General features: G+C 45.9%; 1 protein-coding gene across 1 annotated transcript in view; it reads left to right on the top strand.

Moving 5' to 3' along the window:
* The window catches only part of GRK7 (G protein-coupled receptor kinase 7), a 50,717-nt gene extending 28,405 nt beyond the window's left edge, over nucleotides 1-22,312 (top strand). Inside the window, exons 3-4 of the mRNA XM_056564466.1 lie at nucleotides 10,647-10,915; nucleotides 21,654-22,312. Of these exons, the coding sequence (XP_056420441.1) occupies nucleotides 10,647-10,915; nucleotides 21,654-21,996 (612 nt within the window). The 3' untranslated portion in view covers nucleotides 21,997-22,312. The remainder of the gene's footprint in view (nucleotides 1-10,646; nucleotides 10,916-21,653) is intronic.
* Nucleotides 22,313-26,711: the final 4,399 nt, after the last annotated feature.

The raw sequence follows: 26,711 nt of genomic DNA, 5'->3' as shown, positions 1-26,711 counted from the left end.
TGTGTTAGAAACATATGCATTGCATGTCATGCATTGTAAACGCGCAGCCCTACTACAAAGCACCTTGGTCCTAAAGCTTTAAGATAATGGACTTATAACTTAACTTTTTTTTTTCCACTTCAATACTCCTTTAATGGAGAGCCACATATATAGTCTCTGGATGCCCCAGAGGTAGAACCCCCAATGAGGACTACCATCAGAAATTTTGGGGCCCCTTACACAGCTGAAGGCCTGGCCCCTCCCCCTTGGCCCACCCACTATCTTCCCCATTGTCTATGACAGTGTTTCCCAACCTTTTCTGGCTTGGGGCACCCCGTGAAGAAAAAAAATTAGCGCGGGGCACCCCTACCAAAGTTAACGAGAAAAAAAAAAAAAGGCTGCAATGCACAATATCCAATATCTATTTATCAGTGGGTATGTAGTTTAAAGTGCTTCTTCATACAGCAACTCACATGTGACGTCTTCTCTGATTAGTGTCGTTCCCTGTTCTTCTTCATCTGGTCCGGACTGTCCTGACCATTTCTTCCAGCCACAACTCTTCACCGTTTAACCTGAAAAACAAATCTATTAGGCTCCGCACTTTACCAGCATTAGCCTCCAGATTCTCCTTTTACAAGTGAAGAGGAATACAGGGGCGTATAGGTGTAAAGGGGTAACAGAGGGGTGCAGAAAAGTATACATGGGAGACAGGTGTGTAGAGGAGTATACATGGGTGACAGAGAGGTGTAGGGGGTGATAGAGGGGTGTACAGGGGTGTACAAGGGTGACAGAGGGGTGTAGAGGAGTGTACATGGGTGGCAGAGGGGTATTGAGGAGTGTACATGGGTGGCAGAGGGGTGTAGAGGAGTGTACATGGGTGGCAGAGGGGTGTAGGAGTGTACATGGGTGTCAAAGGGGTGTAGAGGAGTGACAGATGGATGTAGAAGAGTATACATGGGTGGCAAAGGGGTGTAGAGGAGTGTACATGGGTGGCAGAGGGGTGCACATGAGTCGCAGAGGGGTGTAGAGGAGTGTACATGGGTGGTAGAGGGGTGTAAAGGGGTTTACATGGGTGGCAGAGGGGTGTAAAGGAGTGTACATGGGTGACAGAGGGGTGTACGTGGGTGGCAGACGAGTGTAGAGGGGTGTACATGGGTGGCAGAGAGGTGTACATAGGTGGCAGTGGGGTGTAAAGGGGTGTACATGGGTGACAGAGGGGTGCAGAAGAGTGTACATGGGTGGCAGAGGGGTGTAAAGGGGTGTACGTGGGTGACAGAGGAGTATACATGGGTGTAGAAGAGTGTACATGGGTGACGGGGGTGACGGGTGGACAGGAGTGACAAGGTGGTAACGGGTAGAAAGGAGTGACAAAGGGACAGAGGGGTGATCATGGGTGACAAGGATGTGGTCAGAGGGGTGGACAATTGGGGGGTGAACATGGGTGACACGGTGATGGACAGGGATGACAGAGGGGTGGATAGGGGGATTGCCAAGGTGGACATGGATGACAGTAGGGTGGACATGGGAGACGGGGTCAGAGGGGGGGACAAGGGTGACAAGCAGTTAAAAGAGGGATGGACAGGAGTAACAGAGAGGGGTGGACTGGGGGGACAGAGGGGGAATAGGGGGGGTGAACATAGGTGACAGAGGTGTAGACTGGGGGGGTGAATAGAGGGGGTGAACATGGGTGACAGGGGGGTGGCCAAGGTGCACATGGATGACAGGAGAGTGGACACGGGAAATATGTGGGTAAACAGGGATGACAGATGGGATGGCAAGGGGGATAAAAGAGGGGTGACAAAGGGACAGAGGGGTGAATAGGGGGTGGACATGGGTGACAGGGGGTAGACTGGGGGGGTTAGACTGGGATGTGGACACGGGGGGGGGGGTGAACATGGGTGACATGGGGTAGACTGTGGGGTGGGTGAACATGGGTGACAGGGGGTAGACTGTGGAGTGGACATGGGTGACAGGGGGTAGACTGGGGTGTGGACAGGGGGGTGAACATGGGTGACAGGGGGTAGACTGGAGAGTGGACATGGGTGACGGGGTAGACTGGGGTGTGGACAGGGGGGTGAACATGGGTGACAGGGGGTAGACTGGAGAGTGGACATGGATGACAGGAGGGTGGACATGGGTGTGAGGGGATGGAAATGGGTGAGAGGGGGGGTGGACATGGGTGACGAGAGGGGGGGATGTGGACATGGTAAGTACCTTAAGCAAGCCATTTTTCTTCCCTGTTCTTCCCCTCTTCGGCAGGGCTCCGTCAGGGCACCGACTCAGGGCTCTGGCAGGGCAGCGACTCATGGCTCCGGCAGGGCACTCATTCACTGCGCTGCAGGGGGAGGGGGGCGCTGGGGCACGGGTCACTACATCGGCCCGGTGCAGCATGAGCGTTCTTCCCATATTTGGCAGTGCACTCACTGGGCTGCACGGGGGAGGGGAACATAGTATACCCATGCTGTTACTGACCAAATCCTATATACTGAGAACAATATTACCAGAATACAAGGCGGAGAAATAATAATTCAGCCACACCATGACCTCACATTACCCTCACATAGTGACTGTATAAATATCACTGAACATAGACCAATATCCCCCCCATACAAAGCCCATAGATAGTTTTTCAACAGTTGGAGGCACCCTGGTCGGGAAATATGGAGAAATTGCCCATTCACCTCCTAAACTGCAACTTGCCCCCTTCCCCCTTTTCCTCCAGAAAGTTACCTACTGGATGGACAGCATTAGCATCTTCCAGTTCCCTGTTCCTGGCAGCACGAGCGGGTGTTGGAGTGCGTGGCGGAGCAGAAAGCAAAGTACCTGCCTACTCCACCAATAGGACTTCAGCTTGCACGCACCATAGACTCAATGTGGCTGCGGCCCCTGCACTGACTTTAAAGGACCACAGGCTGAATATTTGAAAGGGAGCACCCTTTAAACATCTGCCCCAGGGCTGTATTTTTATATATAAGTGATAATTGTATCATACAATAATACTCTTACTAAATCTAAATATAAGTAATAGGAGGTTGCTAAAAATACCAGTTGCTAATCTATAGTATGTTGTTGTTTTTATTCCCTTTGGCAGTGCTGTAGTGCGTTTGTGTAGGTTTACAGCACTGTCACATAGCACCTGCTCGTGTCCACACCATATAGAATTCATAGAAAAATGAAATACAACTTGCTGTGCAATCGGACGCACACAGCTGCCATACCAGCCCGGAGATTCATGAGCGTCAGTCCTTAGGTCACAACCAACATAGACTTGATTCATCTGCAGATCTCTACACAATTAGTTATGGTTGTCACGTAAATCAATGCGATCAATACAGCGGGGTCCTATTCGGAGTAGGAGGAGGGATGGTTGCTTCTTCCATTTTAACATATGTATTTTGTATATAATAGACAATTCAGTCACATTTGTCACATTTAGAAATTGATAGATCCATGAAAGATGAGAATGTTTTTAGTGCTGGAAATGGTGGAATAACATTTTATTTCTGTCATTTGTTTTTATAATCTTGTTCTAATTCCAGCATATGCTAAAATATGGTGCAAATGAAAAAGAGGAAAAGGGGGAAAAAAAGGGAAAGTGCAAAAAGTTAACAAAGAGGAGAAGACACTGTTACATCTCATGACTAGCCACAATCAGATTTTACCCGTTATAACTACCAGCAGGATATTTTACAATAATGTTTCCTACCATGCCCGTATATACTCTGATCCGCCCTCCATATTGATTGGGTTATCAGGTCAAAACATTTATTTAACCTATGTGCCCCAGTAAAAAAAAATGCAATTAAAATAAAAAAGCTTACACGTGCTTCCCTCGCTCTCCGCCAGGCTCCGGTGTCAGCTGGTCTCATCTGTTGCCGATGGCACTCTGGCAGCTGTGCCTCGCCTAGGTCTGGGATTGGCTTAGCGGCACTTTGTGCTATCTTAGCTGCAGACTCTACAATCTGCAACTATGAGATGCCAATTGTCAGCGGCCTAGATGGGACCCCCTGACACCAGAGCTCAACGGGACGCAAAGGTAGCGGTAAGCTTTTTATTATTTTATTTGCAAGCCTGGGCACATAGGTTAAAAAACTGTTTTGACAGGGTAACCCTTTAAAACTCTCCCTCCCCATATGATTATTGGGGTAAATAGTTACAATAGTAGCTGTCACAGTGCCGGCTGGCAGGTAGTGGATCCTCTGTGCCAGAGAGGGATTGGCGTGGACCGTGCTAGTGGACCGGTTCTAAGCCACTACTGGTTTTCACCAGAGCCCGCCGCAAAGCGGGATGGTCTTGCTGCGGCGGTAGTGACCAGGTCGTATCCACTAGCGACGGCTCACCTCTCTGGCTGCTGAAGATAGGCGCGGTACAAGGGAGTAGGCAGAAGCAAGGTCGGACGTAGCAGAAGGTCGGGGCAGGCAGCAAGGATCGTAGTCAGGGGCAACGGCAGAAGGTCTGGAAACACAGGCAAGGAACACACAAGGAACGCTTTCACTGGCACTAAGGCAACAAGATCCGGCAAGGGAGTGCAGGGGAAGTGAGGTGATATAGGGAAGTGCACAGGTGAACACACTAATTGGAACCACTGCGCCAATCAGCGGCGCAGTGGCCCTTTAAATCGCAGAGACCCGGCGCGCGCGCGCCCTAGGGAGCGGGGCCGCGCGCGCCGGGACAGAACAGACGGAGAGCGAGTCAGGTAGGGGAGCCGGGGTGCGCATCGCGAGCGGGCGCTACCCGCATCGCGAATCGCATCCCGGCTGGCAGCGGAATCGCAGCGCCCCGGGTCAGAGGACGAGACCGGAGCGCTGCAGCGGAGAGAGTGAAGCGAGCGCTCCGGGGAGGAGCGGGGACCCGGAGCGCTCGGCGTAACAGTACCCCCCCCCTTGGGTCTCCCCCTCTTCTTGGAGCCTGAGAACCTGAGGAGCAGACTTTTGTCAAGGATGTTGTCCTCAGGTTCCCAGGATCTCTCTTCAGGACCACAACCCTCCCAGTCTACTAAAAAAAATTTTTTCCCTCTGACCTTTTTGGCAGCCAAAATTTCCTTGACCGAGAAGACGTCCGAGGAGCCGGAAACAGGAGTGGGAGGAACAGATTTGGGAGAAAAACGGTTGAGGATGAGTGGTTTGAGAAGAGAGACGTGAAAGGCATTAGGGATACGAAGAGAAGGAGGAAGAAGAAGTTTATAAGAGACAGGATTAATTTGACACAAAATTTTGAAAGGACCAAGATAGCGTGGTCCCAACTTGTAGCTAGGGACACGGAAGCGGACATATTTAGCGGAGAGCCATACCTTGTCTCCAGGGGAAAAAACGGGGGGAGCTCTTCTTTTCTTATCCGCGAACCTCTTCATGCGTGAAGAAGCCTGTAAGAGAGAATTTTGGGTCTCTCTCCATATAATGGAAAGGTCACGAGAAATTTCATCCACAGCGGGCAGACCAGAGGGCAAGGGGGTAGGGAGGGGGGGAAGAGGGTGACGGCCGTACACCACGAAAAATGGGGATTTGGAGGAAGATTCAGAGACCCTGAAGTTATACGAGAATTCGGCCCATGGAAGGAGATCTGCCCAGTCATCCTGGCGGGAGGAAACAAAATGTCGCAAATAATCACCCAAGATCTGGTTAATTCTTTCTACTTGTCCATTGGACTGGGGATGATATGCAGAGGAAAAATTTAATTTAATCTTGAGTTGTTTACAGAGAGCCCTCCAGAATTTAGACACGAATTGGACACCTCTATCCGAGACAATCTGCGTAGGCAACCCGTGAAGACGAAAAATGTGTACAAAAAATTGTTTAGCCAACTGAGGCGCAGAAGGAAGACCAGGAAGAGGGATGAAATGTGCCATTTTGGAGAATCGATCAACGACCACCCAAATAACAGTGTTGCCACGGGAAGGGGGTAAATCAGTAATAAAATCCATACCAATCAGAGACCAAGGCTGTTCGGGGACAGGCAGAGGATGAAGAAAACCAGCGGGCTTCTGGCGAGGAGTCTTATCCCGGGCACAGATAGTGCAGGCTCGCACAAAGTCCCCAACATCCGTCTCCAGAGTCGGCCACCAATAGAAGCGGGAGATGAGTTGCACAGATTTCTTGATGCCCGCATGACCTGCGAGATGGGAGGAGTGACCCCATTTGAGGATTCCGAGGCGTTGGCGTGGAGAAACAAAGGTCTTTCCTGGAGGAGTCTGCCTGATGGAGGCAGGAGAAGTGGAGATCAGGCAGTCAGGTGGAATGATGTGTTGCGGAGGGAGATCAACTTCTGAGGCATCCGAGGAACGAGAGAGAGCATCGGCCCTAATGTTCTTATCGGCAGGACGAAAGTGAATCTCAAAATTAAATCGAGCAAAGAACAGAGACCACCGGGCCTGGCGAGGATTCAGCCGTTGGGCAGACTGGAGGTAGGAGAGGTTCTTGTGGTCGGTGTAGATAATAACAGGAAATCTTGATCCCTCCAGCAGATGCCTCCATTCCTCAAGTGCTAATTTAATGGCTAGAAGCTCTCGATCCCCGATGGAGTAGTTCCTCTCCGCTGGAGAGAAGGTCCTAGAGAAAAAACCACAAGTGACAGCATGCCCGGAAGAATTTTTTTGTAGAAGAACAGCTCCAGCTCCCACTGAGGAGGCATCAACCTCCAATAGGAAGGGTTTGGAAGGGTCAGGTCTGGAGAGCACGGGAGCCGAAGAAAAGGCAGACTTGAGTCGTTTAAAGGCGTCTTCTGCTTGAGGAGGCCAGGACTTGGGATCAGCATTTTTTTTGGTTAAAGCCACGATAGGAGCCACAATGGTAGAAAAATGTGGAATAAATTGCCTGTAATAATTGGCGAACCCCAAAAAGCGTTGGATAGCACGGAGTCCGGAGGGGCGTGGCCAATCTAAGACGGCAGAGAGTTTGTCTGGATCCATCTGTAGTCCCTGGCCAGAGACCAAATATCCTAGAAAAGGAAGAGATTGGCATTCAAACAGACATTTCTCAATTTTGGCATAGAGTTGGTTGTCACGAAGTCTCTGAAGAACCATACGGACATGCTGGCGGTGTTCTTCTAGATTGGCAGAAAAAATTAGGATATCGTCCAGATATACAACAACACAGGAGTATAACAGATCACGAAAAATTTCATTGACAAAGTCTTGGAAGACGGCAGGGGCATTGCACAGTCCAAAGGGCATGACCAGATACTCAAAGTGTCCATCTCTGGTGTTAAATGCCGTTTTCCACTCGTCCCCCTCTCTGATGCGGATGAGGTTATAGGCGCCTCTTAAGTCCAATTTAGTGAAGATGTGGGCACCTTGGAGGCGATCAAAGAGTTCAGAGATGAGGGGTAAGGGGTAGCGGTTCTTAACCGTGATTTTATTAAGACCGCGGTAGTCAATGCAAGGACGTAGGGAGCCATCTTTTTTGGACACAAAGAAAAATCCGGCTCCGGCAGGAGAGGAGGATTTACGGATAAAGCCCTTTTTTAGATTCTCCTGGACGTATTCGGACATGGCAAGAGTCTCTGGGGCAGAGAGAGGATAAATTCTGCCCCGGGGTGGAGTAGTGCCCGGGAGGAGGTCGATAGGGCAATCATAAGGCCTGTGAGGAGGTAGAGTCTCAGCTTGTTTTTTGCAGAAAACATCCGCGAAGTCCATATAGGCCTTAGGGAGACCGGTTACTGGAGGAACCACAGAGTTACGGCAAGGGTTACTGGGAACCGGTTTTAGACAGTTCTTGGAACAAGAGGACCCCCAACTCTTGATCTCCCCAGTGGACCAATCCAGGGTTGGGGAATGAAGTTGAAGCCAGGGAAGTCCAAGGAGAATTTCCGAGGTGCAATTGGGGAGGACCAAAAGTTCAATCCTCTCATGATGAGATCCGATGCTCATAAGAAGGGGCTCCGTGCGGAAACGTATGGTACAGTCCAATCTTTCATTATTTACACAATTGATGTAGAGGGGTCTGGCGAGACTGGTCACCGGGATGTTGAACCTGTTGACGAGAGAGGCCAAAATAAAATTTCCTGCAGATCCAGAGTCCAAGAAGGCCACAGCAGGGAAGGAGAAGGCAGAGGCAGACATCCGCACAGGCACTGTAAGACGTGGAGAAGCAGAGTAGACATCAAGGACTGTCTCACCTTTGTGCGGAGTCAGCGTACGTCTTTCCAGGCGGGGAGGACGGATAGGACAATCCCTCAGGAAGTGTTCGGTACTAGCACAGTACAGGCAGAGGTTCTCCATACGGCGTCGTGTCCTCTCTTGAGGTGTCAGGCGAGACCGGTCGACCTGCATAGCCTCCACGGCGGAAGGCACAAGAACAGATTGCAGGGGACCAGAGGAGAGAGGAGCCGAGGAGGAGAAACGCCTCGTGCGAACAGAGTCCATATCTTGGCGGAGTTCCTGACGCCTTTCGGAAAAACGCATGTCAATGCGAGTGGCTAGGTGAATAAGTTCATGTAGATTAGCAGGAATTTCTCGTGCGGCCAGAACATCTTTAATGTTGCTGGATAGGCCTTTTTTGAAGGTCGCGCAGAGGGCCTCATTATTCCAGGACAATTCTGAAGCAAGAGTACGGAATTGTACGGCATACTCGCCAACGGAAGAATTACCCTGGACCAGGTTCAACAGGGCAGTCTCAGCAGAAGAGGCTCGGGCAGGTTCCTCAAAGACACTTCGGATTTCCGAGAAGAAGGAGTGTACAGAGGCAGTGACGGGGTCATTGCGGTCCCAGAGCGGTGTGGCCCATGACAGGGCTTTTCCGGACAGAAGGCTGACTACGAAAGCCACCTTAGACCTTTCAGTGGGAAACAGGTCCGACATCATCTCCAGATGCAGGGAACATTGGGAAAGAAAGCCACGGCAAAACTTAGAGTCCCCATCAAATTTATCCGGCAAGGATAGGCGTAGCCCAGGAGCGGCCACTCGCTGCGGAGGAGGTGCAGGAGCTGGCGGCGGAGATGACTGCTGAAGCTGTGGTAGTAACTGTTGTAGCATAACGGTCAGTTGAGACAGCTGTTGGCCTTGTTGCGCTATCTGTTGTGACTGCTGGGCGACCACCGTGGTGAGGTCAGCGACAACTGGCAGAGGAACTTCAGCGGGATCCATGGCCGGATCTACTGTCACAGTGCCGGCTGGCAGGTAGTGGATCCTCTGTGCCAGAGAGGGATTGGCGTGGACCGTGCTAGTGGACCGGTTCTAAGCCACTACTGGTTTTCACCAGAGCCCGCCGCAAAGCGGGATGGTCTTGCTGCGGCGGTAGTGACCAGGTCGTATCCACTAGCGACGGCTCACCTCTCTGGCTGCTGAAGATAGGCGCGGTACAAGGGAGTAGGCAGAAGCAAGGTCGGACGTAGCAGAAGGTCGGGGCAGGCAGCAAGGATCGTAGTCAGGGGCAACGGCAGAAGGTCTGGAAACACAGGCAAGGAACACACAAGGAACGCTTTCACTGGCACTAAGGCAACAAGATCCGGCAAGGGAGTGCAGGGGAAGTGAGGTGATATAGGGAAGTGCACAGGTGAACACACTAATTGGAACCACTGCGCCAATCAGCGGCGCAGTGGCCCTTTAAATCGCAGAGACCCGGCGCGCGCGCGCCCTAGGGAGCGGGGCCGCGCGCGCCGGGACAGAACAGACGGAGAGCGAGTCAGGTAGGGGAGCCGGGGTGCGCATCGCGAGCGGGCGCTACCCGCATCGCGAATCGCATCCCGGCTGGCAGCGGAATCGCAGCGCCCCGGGTCAGAGGACGAGACCGGAGCGCTGCAGCGGAGAGAGTGAAGCGAGCGCTCCGGGGAGGAGCGGGGACCCGGAGCGCTCGGCGTAACAGTAGCCTACTCAGGTATGCTTGACAGTCTGAGTAGAACCGACTATCTGCTCGCTGTGTTCTCGCGCAGGCCTAGGTCTTCTTCAGTGAAAAGAACAGTGATATCGGCCGTGCTGGTGCTGTCACTCACACCTAAAGTAGGCGTGATGATGAAATGAATAGGTGAGGTCAGCAAATATACATATATATATGTCACCTGTTCACACTTGGGCGGGTGTCTTGCGTTTTATAAGTGAGGGCTCCCAACTCACTAAAAATCCAAGTAACAAAAGTGAAAAAACGCCACCAACAACTTTGTAACTTTATAATTTGCTTTTAGTGAAAACTTTAAAAAATTCACAATATGTCAGGCAAAGTCTTTGCAATAAGTAGATATTACAAAATTTTAATTAACCCAAAGTGCACCTTCTTCGGACACGCTCGACACTCTCCAAGCTGTAGCAAGTCTTCACCCCATGTCCGGGCTTCCTTCAGTACATGGACCTTCCTCTCACAAAGGGGAACAGGCTGGAGCTTTCGTCGACACCTTACGACGTTTCGGAGACCACGCGTGTGAGATCACCGAGTGACCTGACATTGGGATCTCTAGTGATCGGCTATAATCTATTGGGAAATGTTAATTCTAAGTGTTCAGCTCCCCAAGCGCACCAGTCCTGTGGAGATGAAGCATGACATGGTGCCCATTTAACTGTGTTATCCTAAGATTAAAAATGATTTCCTATCTACAATGATCAGCTATCTTTGGAAGATCCATAAAGAGTGAAAACATTTAATCTTGGGATAAACGCTAATCATTTTTTTTTGTATTTATTATGTAATATAATCTATGTGGAAGATTTCTTCTCACTTGTCCTTTCTCTTTGTGTGTTATAGGCTGGTACTAATGGCTACATGGCACCCGAGATCCTCAAGGATGAGAGTTACTCATATCCAGTTGACTGGTTTGCAATGGGCTGCACTATATATGAAATGATCGCAGGCCATACGCCATTTAGAGATCCAAAGGATAAAAATAAGGATGACCTGAAACGCAGAACATTGGAGGAGGAGGTTGTATTCAACCATCCAAACTTTACCACAGAGGCAAAGGATATATGTAAATCATTGCTCGCCAAGAAGCCCGGGGAGCGACTTGGCAGCAGGTAAGATTCAAAATGAGCTTATGAATTGTAATTTAGGGCTCAACCCTTTATATTTGGTCTGTACACAAGCAACATAGGATCGTGCAACCTGGAGATATCACATTCTAACTGGACATACAAAAGAACCACACAGTTAACATTTGGGTACAATTTAAAATTGTATTTGAATCTGTATACATGGGCATCCTCAGGGGTGGGCAAGGGGCGCAGCTGCCCCTACTTGAATCTGGATGCTCCCTTAAAAATGTAATTGGGAGTTTGCATCTCCTTACACGTGTTCCCAGCCCTAGTGGTGACTGAATGACTCTCAGTGCTCACCTCATGTGTCTTACACCCCCTGGAGAGGGGGGGGGGGGGGGGGGCGGTTAGCTTACACTTCACAGGTAACTCTGCTCCTTTAAAAATGTTATCCTCCGCCAATAGACTATGGCGCTGATGGCAACGAGCAACATCGGTGCCACGAAGGGGCAGTGTAAGGTCAGCAGAAAAACTACAGCCTGCAGTGTTGACATTATTTCTGCCCCTTGAGTCACAGAAAGTATTTACACGTCATCAGGGGTCTCCCAAAATCTCATTGCAGCCAGCTGCCAGTACCTGTCAAGCAGCAAGGCCAGTGCATAACTGGATAGATGATAATCATGGATCATTATGTCAAAATGTTGCTGTCCTGAGCCCATGTATGTTTATATTCTCAGTCTTATACACATTTTTTTCCAATGATTATATATATGCATTTAATGTTAACATAAAAACAGATTAGAAATTGCAATACTTTAAATCAGGCAATAGCAGCTTGCTCCTTCTATTAAGCTTTTGCATCAGGGTTCTCCACCCATTGCATGCCTGTGCTTTATATGATACTGACTATGCCCCTCCCCTTTATGACATTGTCAAAAAGAGCCAGAGCATAGACGACATTAAAATTATTCCCCCCCCCCCCCACCGAAGATACCAATGTCTGTGTATAGTAATAAAGGGGTACTCTGGTGGAAAACTTTTTTTTTTTTTTAAATCATTTGGTGCCAGAAAGTTAAACAGATTTGTAAATTACAGTGATCCCTCAACTTACAATGGCCTCAACATACAATAGTTTCAATATACAATGGTCTTTTCTGGACATTGTAAGTTGAAACCAGACTCAACATACAATGTACAGACAGTCCAGATCTGTGAAACGTGTCAATGAACTGACCAATCAGAATGGGCATTCACTGGTAAAACACCTGTATTACTGAAGCATATGCACTGACTGGGATCCGGTAGCGCCCCCTACAGTACAGGGAGGTATTACATGTTCTGTACTCTTTACCTGTGCCAGGGTTAGCTGCTCCTTTGGACACCAGGTGAGGGCGACTCCATGTTACTTTTTTAGGACCCTGAAGCTCCTGTCCTCTACATAGACCAGTGTTTCCCAAGCAGGGTGCCCCCAGCTGTTGCAAAACTACAACTCCCAGCATGCTCGGACAGCCAAAGGCTGTCCGGGCATGCTAGGAGTTGTAGTTTTGCAACAGCTGGGGGCTCCCTGCTTGGGAAACACTGAAATAGACAGTGATTTACAGCTCCCAGCAGATCTTTCTTACTTTTATATGGAAGGATTTGCTTTATCTATATTAGTTATCTACTTATTTTTCTTTAATCCTCACTTTTTCCTATTTTTGGATGACATTTTGGTGCCTTTAGAACCAATTACCAGGTTTCCATAGAGTTCTGGTCTCAACATACAATGGTTTCAACATACAATGGTCGTACCAGAACCAATTAATATTGTAACTTGAGGGAACACTGTACTTCTATAAAAAAAAATCTTAATCCTTCCAGTACTTCTTAGCTGCTGAATACTACAGAAGAAATTCTTTTCTTTTTGGAACAGAGAGCTCTCTGCTGACATCTCAGTCCATGGAGAAAATCCCCATAGCAAACATATGCTGCTCTGGACAGTTCCTAAAATGGACAGAGATGTCAGCAGAGAGCACTGGGCTCGTGATGTCAGCAGAGAGCACTGTGTTCCAAAAAGAAAACAATATCCTCAGTAGAATTCAGCAGCTAATAAGTCCTGGAAGGATTAACATTTTTAAATAGAAGTCATTTACAAATCTGTTTAACTCTCTGGCACCAGTTGATTTAAAAAAAAGTTTTCCACTAGAGTACCCCTTTAAAGAAGATTTAGTGATCCAAAATTAAGGAAATCTTCAGAACCCAACCTGATTCTATCAAATGGGGACTAAAATCTCATGTCTATGGGGACAGACCAAATTCTAGCTTTAAAGGAAACAAGGATCTGACAGGTTGTAATTTGTATCCGTCCTGTGGTGCCATATAAGTGCTTTTACTATTTATTATTCTGGGCAGAATAACATTTTGTAGGAGATAACTATAGATAAACAGATCTTATGTCAACAGCCAGCAAAGAACTACACAGAATAATGTCTTGAGCTTGCTATGTAGCCTGTATATATATTATCCCCCAGTAGAGGGTGCCGTAGGTATCAGACAAGAGAACATTGAAAACCCATCCTTAAAGGCATTGAATGTACAATCTTTTATAGTTTTTTTTTTTTAATCTTTAATATCTTTTTACATTAAATTGGTGACAAAGTAAAGGAAAGTTTGTTAGATACTATTTTAAATAGCACTTTTTACTTCTGTCTTGCTTCAAGTTTTTCTGAGCTGATTGACATTATACATTGACATTATTACATCTCTCATAACCCCAATAGCCAGAGCTAATATAGTAGTGCCAGATAGGGTTAAGATTAATATAACAATATCTATTTATGCAAAATTTAGAAATGTATTCTTAGTTAGTCACTTACTGCAGTGATGACCTGTACTAGTCAGTGATTGGCTGAGCCGGCACTTCCTTGTGTTATGACAGAGACAAGGAAGGGTTAATGCACCGGGACTCCATCAGAACAGTGAGACAGGGGGTGGGGCAGGTGAGTATGCTAGTTTTTGAGAACTCATGGATGGAGTTAGACCAAAAACGCAAAACTCGGAAAAAGAGTCCTTTAGCCTCTTTTTGTGCAATATTGGCTGCATGCTATTGGCTGTGCTTGAGCAGTCGTTTTCCAAAATGTCTAGAAATCTATCCCAGCCTACTCCACCAGCTACACTAGTCAGGTTTAGAGATGAGCGAACTTACAGTAATTTGATTCGTCAGGAACTTCTCGGCTTGGCAGTTGCTGACTTATCCTGCATAAATTAGTTCAGCTTTCAGATGCTCCGGTGGGTTGGAGACTCTCTCCTAGGACTGTATCCACCTTTTCCAGCCCACCGGAGCACCTGAAAGCTGAACTAATTTATGCAGGATAAGTCATCAACTGCCGAGCAGAGAAGTTTGTGACGAATCGAATTACTGTAACTTCGCTCATCTCTAGTCAGGTTGTTAGAAAAGGTTAAAGGGTTACTCCACTGGAAAACATTTTTTTTAAATGAACTGGTGCCAGAAAGTTAAATTATAAATTACTTCTATTAAAAAAAAATCTTAATCCTTCCAGTATTTATCAGCTGCGTATGCTCCACAGGAAGTTCTTTTCTTTTTGAATGTCCTTTCTGTCTGACCACAGTGCTCTCTGCTGACACCTCTGTCCATTTTAGTAACTGTCCAGAGCAGGATAGGTTTGCTATGGGGATTTGCTCCTCCTTTCCTGTGGATCATACAGCACCTGATAAGTACTGGAAGTAATAAGATTTTTTAATAGAAGTAATTTACAAATCTGTTTAACTTTCTGGCACCAGTTGATTTAAAAAAAATGTTTTCCAGTGGAGTACCCCTTTAAACAGACAGTTACTGATGAGCTAGTAAATCAGATTTGTCAGTCTCATATCTTAAAGGGAATCTAACACCTGGTTTACCTGCGTTTAACCTAATACACAGGGTTAAAGTGCCTGTGGAAAAGAATAAAATGATGTATTACCCATCTGAATCTGTGGTACCGTTCCGAAGATGCACGATATAGTAGCCCCTGTTGCTTATATGTTAATTAACCCCCTTTGCTCGCTGGGGGTGGGAGCCGGTTTTCTGCGCTTCTCTGCCTACAACCCCCTCTCTCTTGCATTGAGGGGGCGTGGCTATGATGTCACAAGCTCTTGGCGCCGGCTCCAGCGTTCAGGACAGTTTGTTCCAAACACTGAGCAGTGGAGTACCCCTTTAAGTGGCAAAAATGTCTTCCAGCAAATGATCCTCCATGCTGGAGAAGCTGAGGAGTTTAGTTTTTTTTTGTCATGAACAAAATCTCAACTTTTCTGGAAAACAATAAATTATCTAGTGTCAAATGATGGCCTGATATTACTATAGCTGTGTTCAAATTGTCCTTGCCAGGTTAAGAGCCCAAAGATGAAAGGTGTATTTTCTGACTGCGGCACTACAAACTATGATCAATGGCCGTAAAGAAACATATATTAACCAGATTGAACACCGCACTGCTAGCCTGGACTGTATATCAATAAAGTAAGGTCAACCTGTGATTTTTTATGTTGATCAATTTTCTGCTAGGACATCAAGTCATCCAACAGTTAAAACCTTTCACTCTCTATCTTTCTGTTTCTGCTTTACAGAATTCTAGTAATTATTACTCCATATCACCACTTGCTGTATTCCCATTAGGGATCGACCGATATCGTTTTTTTTAGGGGCGATACCGATAATCGGTGCAGGTTAGGGCCGATAGCCGATAATTTATACCGATATTCCGGTATAAATTATCGGCTATTTATCCCCCCGCAACACCGCTGCAGATCATTGATTTAAAGCGGGCGCTTTAAATCAATGCACTGCAGTGGCTTTTGCAGTGCCATAGGCCGTCGCCGGCGCCGCCACCACCCGCTTCTCTCCCCCTACCTGTCAGGGTGGCCCGGGCCATCCATCCTTCCTTCCTGTAGTGTCCGGCGGCATTCCGGGTGGAGGGTGAACCGGTCCGGGCTCTCCTTCTTCTCTGGGGGTCATCTTCTCTACTCCGGGCAGGCTCTGGCCTAGTAACGCAGCATAGACGCCGCTGTGCAGTGACGCCCGTGCGCAGCTACGGACCTGACGTCACGGCGTAGCAGCGTCTATGCAGCGTACTAGGCCGGAGCCTGCCCGGAGTGGAGAAGAGGACCCAGGAGAAGGACAGCCCGGACCGGTTCACCCTCCACCCGGAATGCCGCCGGACACTACAGGAAGGATGGATGGCCCGGACCACCCCCATTACGGGTAAGTTTAATTTTTTTTATTGACTCGGAGGGTGGGGAAGGGGCCTGACCGGTATAGCGGTATGGGCAAAAATCCATACCGTGGGAGAAAAAAAAAAAACGGTATCCGGTTCATACCGGTATACCGCCCAGCACTACGGTGGGGGGTGCGACGCGGTGCGGTGGGTCAGGGGGGTGGTCACGGTGCGGTGGGGCCGGTGCGGGGGGCGGGGCATTGTTAGCTTGTCGGCAAGGTTATTGCCGATACAGATAATGCCCAAAATCGTGATTATCGGCCGATAATATCGGCCATACCGATAATCGGTCGATCCCTAATTCCCATCATAAACATTTATGGCAGAACTACAGGATATGCCATAAATTCTTTACAGGTACGGGTCCTACACCTGGGACCTCTACCTATTTAGAGAAGGGGGTCCTATGACCACCATGGTTACTAATTTGCACCTACTGCTGTGTGGTTTGAATTGGCGAGTGGGGGTCAGGGGACTTCTCTTAATTTGGATGGGAGGGGAAGGGGGTTTATAGCAATTACTGTGGAATACGATTTTAAAATATGCACCTTTCATGGTAGTTCATAGGATTTAAGGGAATGTCAGAAGTATTTAATTTTGGTTTAATTTTCAAATCTGTAGCAAAAAAATAATGGTGCAGATATATAAACTAAAGTAGAAATTTATCAAAACCTGTGGAGGGGAGAAGTTGCCCATAGCAACCAATCAGATCGCTTCTTACATGTTTAACAAGGCCTCTGCAAAATGAAAGAAGCAATCTGATTGGTTGCTATGGGGAACTGGGCAAATTGTTATCTGCACAGGATTTGATAAGTCTCCCCCTAAATCTTTAACAGTTTAACTTTAGACTAGCTTAGCCAGGCAGGGAGAAGAGAACGCTTGGCGCCCTGCTGCTCAGCACTTGCTGTGTGATTTGGGAGCGATTAGCGCTGCCTCAATACACGGCATCCAGACCTGACCAGAGAAGCCAGAGTAGCACGGTGAGTAAGTATTACTAGGTGGACACTTCATTTAGGGTCAGTGTTCCCCAATCTTTGGCTCTCCAAATGGTGCAGAACTGCAGCTCTCATTATGTCCTGCTGTCCAATCCCAAGCTTTTGCTCCAGGACCCACGAGCCCTTAGCTACAGTCCTGATGTGAAGTCATCTACAGCAAATTGTGAAAGATTTTTAGCTCAGGCAGTTTTATTTATTCCCCCCACTGTGTTTTGTATTCTGTTTTCCTGTGTGTGTATTTATTTTTAAAAACTTCCCTGGGGGTACACATTTAGTATAGGCATTGAGGCCTGACTGGGTGAAGCTTTCTACCCACCAGCAGCAAAAATTAGCAAATTTTTACCCGATTCCCCATTATGAAGCACCTCACTAAATAGAGGGTCAGTCAGGTTACGAAACATATAACCTCCTTTACTGTGAGCATAAAGCCTGTCTGAGAGAGTATGGTGGCCATATGGCTCCTTAGCACAGGCTCCTCCATGTATAGACAGGGACATTACTATGACCAAAAAGGTCTGGGCACAAGCCCCATATTGTATCTTTTTCACCTCCCACCCTGCCTCAAATAATTTGTATATATAACAACATATCTCTGCATAATCCAGTCCTGCACTTACTACAGGTGACATCTTCTCTCTGATCAGAGTTGGTAACTTTCCCCTTTTCTTTTCTCCAATTGACTCAGACACCAGACTTCTTCTTACTGCAACTTATCTCTGCAGCATTTGCCCCCTCATATACCATATGATAATAATGTCCTCAATAATAATGCCCAACTGTGATCCCATTCACAAATAATGCCCCAGCAGAACACAGACTTAAAGCGTACCTGTCAGATCCCACAAAAAACTGTTATGTTACTCAGTACCTCATCCTGATCATGTAAAAGTAATTTGTATTTATCCATCACCCGTATTTCACTTAAACATAGCATATTACAGCTGCTCAATGTCTTTTCCATGTTGTCAAAGGGAGAGGGCGTGTCCATCTCTTGCCTGCCCTGTGACTCCTCCCTCTCCCTTGCTATGCCTACAGCTTTTGACTGTCCAGGCATGCTTGGAGTTGTAGTTTTGCAACAGCTGGAGGCACATGTTTGGTGAAACTCTGTGTTACACAAGTGTTGCTGCAGGCTGTGTTTCTCCTGTAGCCTTGTCAATCAGCTGTCTCGTGTCCTTGCCCCTTGGACACACTCATGCTGCTGTGGGACTGGCTCATGGCAAATGTGGTAAATGTGGTACCAATATTTAAAAAGGGATCAAAAGGTGACCCCGGGAATTATAGACCTGTTAGTTTAACCTCTGTTGTATGTAAATTGTTTGAGGGTTTTCTAAGAGAAGCTATTTTGGAATATCTTAATAAAAATAAGTGTATGACTCCATATCAGCATGGCTTTATGAGGGATCGGTCCTATCAAACTAAACTGATCAGCTTTTATGAGGAGGTGAGCTCCAGACTGGACCAGGGGCAATCACTGGATGTTGTATATCTGGATTTTTATAAAGCATTTGATACGGTGCCACATAAAAGGTTGGTGCATAAAATGAGAAGGATGGGGCTGGGGGGAGAATGTGTGCAAGTGGGTAAGCAACTGTCTCAGTGATAGGAAACAGAGGGCGGTTATAAATGGTACTTATTCTGATTGGGTGACTGTTACTAGTGGGGTACCACAGGGGTCCGTCTTGGGTCCTGTTCTATTTTTAATATATTTATTAATGACCTTGTAGAGGGGTTGAATAGTAAAGTATCAATCTTTGCAGATGATACTAAACTCTGTAAAGCGGTAAACACAATAGAGGACAGTGCACTGTTTCAAATGGATCTGGATAGGTTGGGGATTTGAGCTGGGAAGTGGAAGATAAGGTTCAACACTGATAAATGTAAGGTAATGCACATGGGGAAGAAAAATCCGGGCTGGGATTATGTATTAGATGGGAGAACACTTGGGACGACTGATGTAGACCAGTGACCGGTGTCGGGCAGCTGCTGCCAAGGCTAATAAAATCATGGGGTGCATCAATAGGGGCATAGATGCCCACGACAAGGAAATAATTCTACCGCTGTACAAATCACTAGTCAGACCACACATAGAATACTGTGTACAGTATTGGGCACCAGTGTACAAGAAAGATATAGTGGAGCTGGAGAGGGTTCAAAGACGGGCAACCAGAGTAATACGTGGAATGGGAGGACTACAGTACCCAGAAAGATTATCAGAATTAGGGTTATTTAGTTTAGAAAAAAGAAGACCTAATAACTATGTATAAATATATCAGGGGACAGTACAGAGATCTCTCCCATGATCTATTTATACCCAGGACTGTATCTATAACAAGGGGGCATCCTCTACGTTTAGAGGAAAGAAGGTTTCTACACCAGCACAGACGGGGGTTCTTTACTGTAAGAGCAGTGAGACTGTGGAATTCTCTGCCTGAGGAGGTGGTCATGGTGAACTCTGTAAAAGAATTTAAAAGGGGTCTGGATGCCTTTTTGGGGATTAATAACATCCCTAGTTATGGATGCTAGATTTGTAGGGACAGAACGTTGATCCAGGGATTTTTTCTGACTGCCATATTTGGAGTCGGGAAGTAATTTTTACCTTTAGTATGAAGGTTTTTTGCCTTCCTCTGGATCAACTCAGTAGGGACTCATTAGGGTTATAGGTTGAACTTGATGGACTCTGGTCTTTTTTCAACCTTATGAACTGTGTTACTGTGTTAGTGTCCCAGGAGGTATGGGGACCCCTAGTGGTGGGATTTTTAAAGGCAGTTTTCTTTAATAAAATGTGATTTTTATTTTTTAAAGAAGTATATTAGAAAATTATTGTTTTGCCAAGATGTGCAACATATAAAAGTTTTTATATCTTACAGTGCCCATTTAATACCCCACTGAGCCCATCAGGCAATAATATTGCCCCTCGTGCCCCCATATACTAGTAATATCCCCTTGCATTAATAATGCCACACTGTGCCCCAATCTAGTAATAATGCCTCCTGTGCTCTCATGCAGTTATAATGTCCCCCTGTAATAATAATGTCACGCTGTGCCCCATATAATATTATTCCTTGTTCCCCAATGTACTACCAATAATTATTTTTATAGCACACACAGATTCCGCAACGCTGTACACTGTTCACTGCCCTTCTGTTTCTTCATACAGAAATAATGCCATCCAGTGTCCTCATGCAGTAATAATGTGCCCCTTACACACATAATGCCCCCTGTGCCCCATATACAAATAGTGCCCTCTGTGCCCCACGTACCAATAATGCCCCTTGGTGCCCCCTTTAGTAACAGTGTCCCATTTCCTCATATAGTAATAATGCCCCTTATGTCCAAATACAGTAATAATACCTCCTGTGTCTTTTATACAAATAATGCCACCTGTGCCCCATGTACTAATAATGCCACTTTGTGCTCCCTTTAGTAATAATGCCCCCCTATGCCCCATATAGTAATAATGCCCCCCTATTCCCCATATAGTAATAATGCCCCCCTATTCCCCATATAGTAATAATGCCCCCCTGTGCCCCATATAGTAATAATTTCCGATTTCTTCATACAGTAATAATGCCCTCCTGTGTCCTCATAGAGTCAGAATGACCAACTGTGCCCCATGTAGAAATAATGCCCCGTTATGCCCCATATATTAATATTGCCCTATTATGCCTAAATACAGAAAACTACGATATAGACTAACAATTTCATACTTACCTTATCCTGTTCCCACAATGAGCAGAATGGATTGCACTTCTAGTCTACAGCCTGTATGCAGCAGGGACAAGATCTCCAGGCAGGCACAATGATCGCACTTCGGCATCTTATAGACTGTAGGCCTATAGCACCAGATTTATCAAACTCTGTGAGAGAAAAAGTGGAGTGATTTTCCTACAACAACCAATCACAGCTCTGCTTTCACTTTACCACAGCTCTTTAGCTGAGCTGTGATTGGTTGCTGGGGGAAAATCTCTCCATTTTTTCTCTCACACAGTTTGATAAATTTGGGCCATAATACCTGCCACCTGTGACAGTGAATGGTTGAGCTGGGAGCTACAAGAGACTGCATCTGGAGGATACAGGTGCATGCAAGGGAGATCCATGACACTGGGCCAGATATGCTAGCGTCACCCCTGGGGACATAGATTTTCTTCTTTAGAAGCTATCTCTGTACCTAACAAGTTAGGGGAAGCATGCTACATACAGATTCATACTTTGTTTATCTCTGTATAAAGTTGTAGGCACATGAAGGTATAGTAGATTTTTATATACCTCTACAACAGCCCTATTTTTCATAGGGACCCAGTTGACATTGGTGAATTGTAAACAAGTTAACAAAAGTCAAGAGTCAAGTCAAGTCAAGAGTAATGGAAATTGAGAAACACTGTAAACTGAACTGTGATAGCACCCACACCCATCCAGCCTTCCTCGAGGTTAATAATCTCATTCATGAAAAATTAGTAAATTAATAGGCGTTGTATGTTCCACTAAGTGAATATTGTCCTGCTTTCCTGCCATTGTAACTTGTTACATAATCTCTTGCAGATCCAATGATGATGACCCAAGAAAACATACTTTCTTTAAATCTGTAAACTTCCAAAGGCTGGAAGCCGGAATGGTTGACCCGCCATTTGTACCAGACCCATCTGTGGTCTATGCCAAGGACATTGCAGACATAGCTGATTTCTCTGAGGTCAAAGGGATTGACTTTGATGAGAAAGATGCCAAATTCTTCAAGAAGTTTGCTACTGGCGCAGTACCAATCAGCTGGCAGCAGGAGATCATTGACACTGGACTATTTGATGAGCTCAATGACCCAAGAAGGGAGAGCTCTGGGAGATACATGAGTAACGGAGAGAGGAAGTCAGGAGTATGTACTATAATATAGTTGGCACTCACTGTATATTAGCGACAAAATTGGGACATATTCTCTAAGCAGATTCCGACTACTGAGCGTTTAATGCTTACAAAACTACTGTACATTCCATCCATGTCCTTGAAATCTGGCTTTTTACACAATATGACCCCATGTGACACAGGTAGTTTATTACCAAGGTATCCGTAACCTTGAGTATCTATGTTTTGGCAATCTTTTACAATAATCTCTTGTCTCTCGGTGTATTACTTCATTGTAACTTGTTACACAACAGACTGCACATTTATAAACTCACAACAAGAGTTTGTTTTTTATTAAAAGAAGGAAGTTTGTGGGTATTTGTGGTGTTTTGATTGGTTTATTGTTTACAAACCTTTGCCTATAAGGTGATTATTGATTTCTGACTGTCTTGTCCTATTACATGAAGTAATTTGTCTGCCGAAGAACTAATCATGAAAGTTTTCGGCTAGATTGTTTCCCAAAAAGGGACAAAGTGTGCTTTTCAGAACAACCTCCTGCATTCTGGTGGGTGGTATCATTTTCTATCAAGTGTATTTAAATGTTTAGATGTAAAAATAATAATCTGACATTTTCATGCCATCACAAAAAAACATAGCAAATATATATGCCTTATCTTCAGCAGGTATATACTGTGCAATTATTTTATACAGTACGTTTGAAAAGTTTACAGGCCCTTTCACTTTTTTACATTTGTTATGTCGCGGCCTTGTTTAAAAAAAAAAAAATTTTTTTTAAATTTTCCCCCCATCATTCTACACTCAATACTCAATAAAAAATCTTTGCTAATTTATTGGAAAGAAAAAAACTAAAGTCTTGCATTGACATAAGTATTAAAGGGATTATCCAGGAAAAAACTTTTTTTTATATATCAACTGGCTCCAGAAAGTTAAACAGATTTGTAAATTACTTCTTATTAAAAAATCTTAATCCTTTCAGTACTTATGAGCTTCTAAGGTTAAGGTTGTTCTTTTCTGTCTAAATTCTCTCTGATGACACCTGTCTCGGGAAACGCCCAGTTTAGAAGCAAATCCCCATAGCAAACCTCTTCTAAACTGGACGTTTCCCGAGACAGGTGTCATCAGAGAGCACTTAGACAGAAAAGAACAACCTTAAGTTCAGAAGCTCATAAGTACTGAAAGGATTCAGATTTTTTAATAGAAGTAATTTACAAGTCTGTTTAACTTTCCGGAGCCAGTTGATATATATAAAAACGTTTTTTCCTGGAATACCCCTTTAAGACCCTTTACTCAGTACTTTTTTGCCCTCCTTCTCTGAAGATCCTCTTAAAGGGGTACTCCGGTGGTTAAGATTTTTGGCTATATTGCATCTTCTTTTCTGTTTCAATGTTTTTATTATTATTAAGGTGATCAAAAATTAATAAGCATACAAAACGTATAACGTCAGCAGTACACATTATGCGAACTGTAAAGAATTGTAAACTTCAACAAGTAATTAGCAATATATTAGGCATAAGTCCGAAAGGTTCGGATCGCAAAGTCACAAATCAGTTGTGGCTTCCCATTAAGGGATTCCTATGAAGGCTCCTCCGCTTGAACAAGAGACACAAGATGAGCCTTTGGAAGGAGCCAAAGCTACCTGAATCAACCAGTATATGATCAGACAAATTAGCCTGGTGACACCGGGTTTTAAACAATACAAAGACAGACTCACAAGGGGAAACAGCACAAGGAATGAAACAGAGGAGGGAGAATAGTTCCAGTAGGAGAAAAAGAAAGGAAGGTAAGAGGAGAAAAGAACAGAGACAGAAACTTCAAGAAGGATTACCCAGATAGTCCACCCAAGGTTGACAGGTAGCCTCAAACGACTGTTGGGAATCATTTAAAAGGCTCGTCAATTTGTCATTAGCCATTATCCAATTTATCTTGGGGCGTATCAGCTGAAATTGAATAGAACTTGATTTCCAATTAGTCGCTATGGCTATCTTAGTGGTTAGAAAGATGTAGGAACTAAGTTTGCGTAGTCCCTTTGAGATATTCGGGATTGGGGCATTTAGTAGAGCTTGCTCCGGGGATTTCACGAGGTTCACACCTGTTACCGACAAAATAAAATAATAGACCCGTATCCAAAAGCATTTTACACGTGGGCAAGCCCACCAAATATGAAACATAGTTCCCATCTGCTGGCAATTACGGAAGCATAATGGAAAAGCTGTGGGGTACATTTTAGCTATTCTAGTAGGGACCAAGTACCATCGAAGGAGCACTTTCCAGCCCGCTTCCTGCAAGGATGTGTTAATGGAGAGTTTGGAGTTGACAGAGGCGCTAAGGATCCAATCTTTCAAATCAATTTCCTTCCCCAGGTCCTTCTCCCAGGCAATCACGTACGGCAATTTGGTGGGGGTAGACAATAAGGTATCATAGATAGTGGAAATAATGCCCCGGCTATCGGAAGCTCTCAGGCACAATGATTCATGAGAGGTGCGGGAAGTTATATCCGTCCCCGTCTTCTTAAGACCCGACAAGAAATGAGCAATTTGATTGTTACGGAATAATTTGGGTAACTTATAGAAGGCGCGGAAGTAGGCAATTGGTTTGATACCCAGTCTTTCAATAAAGTCACCTATGCAAAACAATCCCTTATTCGTCCACCAAGAGAAAGCCAGCGAGACCATGCCAGGAGGAAATTTTGGATTACGCAATAGTGGCGCCACCGGGGTATGGATTGATTGTAGAGGGATTCTATTGCTAAAGGCTATCCCATAATTGTAGCGATTGCGATAAAATAGGAGAGAGGATTGAGGGCCTTTCCTTAGCTGGGAGCCAATGTAAAAGTGATCTAGGGACGGTGGGTGCAGCTAACTGTTCAATAGAAACCCATTGGGGGCTAGAGTGGTGTATGTGAAACTGGGTAAGCTGACCCAGCCTCGCTGCTTGATAATATTTCTTGAGGTTTGGGACCCCTAAGCCCCCTTGAGAACAGGAAGTAAATAGCGTCCCACGTCCCACTCTGCTACCCCTAGAGCCCAAAATAAACTTGAGCAAATCAGATTGCAAGCGGTCTATGGCTTGAGAGGGAACAGAGATTGGTAGGGCACGGAAAGCGTAAAGTACTCTAGGTAAGAGGTTCATTTTGACTGAGGCAATTCTACCCAACCACGATACGGGGAAGCTAGTCAGAGTTCGTAAGTCACTCCGAATGTCACGAAACAACTGGGGAAAGTTGGCTGAGTATAAGGAGGAGATCGAGGGGGTCAAATTGATACCTAAGTAAAGATGTGTAGTCCATTGGAAGTCAAAGTTTAGTTTCAGTAGTTTAACCATCCTGTCTGGCAGATTTATGTTCAGAGCTATCGACTTGGAAGAGTTTAATTCCAAACCGGATATCTCCGCAAATTTGGATAAAACATGGAACAAGTTAGGGAGAGAGGTCAAAGGGGAGGACAAAGTCAGTAGGAGGTCATCTGCAAAGAGAGCCACTTTATGTTCCCCAGTTCCCGCCCTGATGCCTATTATAGAGGGGGAATTGCGAATAACTGCTGCCAGCGGCTCCATAGCTAAGGCGAACAAGGCAGGGGAGAGGGGACAACCCTGCCTCGTGCCCCTCCTGACCCAGAAGGCCTCCGAGGCATAACCTTGAACATTAACCATAGCCCAAGGATCTGAATATAGTGTGCATAGGAGTCTGATAAATTCTGGGCCAAAGCCCCTATGTTTCAGAGCTAAAAATATATATTCCCAATGTAAAGAGTCGAAGGCTTTCCGAAGGTCCAGAGAGAGCAGAAACCCTGTTTGGCGACTAGTATTGCCATCCCAAGGGGAGTGTAAGAGAGAGATCAAATCTATTATTCTTCGAGTCTGGTCTGGGGCCTGTCTACTTGGAATGAAGCCCACCTGGTCCGGATGGACATAGGCCCCTATAAAAGTATTCAGGCGCAAGGCCATAATTTTGGTCAATAATTTCATGTCATTATTAATCAAAGAAATTGGGCGGTAATTGTCACATACAGAGTGGTCTTTGTTCGGTTTCGGGATGGCTTTTATAACAGCCATGGAATATTCCGGGCCCAAAGGAGCCCCCTCCGTATAGCATTAAATAAATCGGTAAGATGAGGTAGGAGGACCGGGGCAAACTTTTTATAATAAAAGGCTCCAAAACGGTCTGGACCAGGTGTACTAGATGTTTTAGAGGACCTGATGGCCAAAGAGACCTCCTCTGGAGTGATGGGTTTCTCCATGGTCTCTTATTGCATCTTCTTTTAATGTTCATGTTGTTTGCAATTGACATGTATTATATGTTTGTGTAGCATGTGTCTTTTTTTCTTACCTGTTTGTGGGCCAGGAAGTTCTGTAGTTCTGTGTTGGATCTCTGACTGTTGTCGACAGGTTAGGATTAGGCTGTGGACAAGATGTCAGAGCTTTTTTTTTCTCTGTTCTTTCAGAACTGCATGAAAGAAATAAGCCACGCCCCCTCATCTCCCCCTCCAGGTGGTCACAGGTGTGCATGAGAGCAAGAAGCTCCTACACAACTCCTCATCACCCTTCCGGTTATGTGAAGGGATAACCAGGTTCACGGGCTGGGGATGCATTGACTGCAGGGGAATAAATCTCGGACTGGGATGATTTCTGTGTGTGAAGGGGGAGGGGGGGGGGACACTCCTGAATGACACATGCTGGGAGTTGTAGTCCATGTTATGTGTGTGTATGCTAGTGTTTACAAACCAGTCTGCCTCCAGCTGTATCAAAACT

This window comes from Hyla sarda, chromosome 3 (genome assembly GCF_029499605.1).
Source record: "Hyla sarda isolate aHylSar1 chromosome 3, aHylSar1.hap1, whole genome shotgun sequence".
In the NCBI taxonomy this organism is placed as follows: domain Eukaryota; kingdom Metazoa; phylum Chordata; class Amphibia; order Anura; family Hylidae; genus Hyla; species Hyla sarda.
This window is presented reverse-complemented; position numbering and strand designations above follow the sequence as displayed.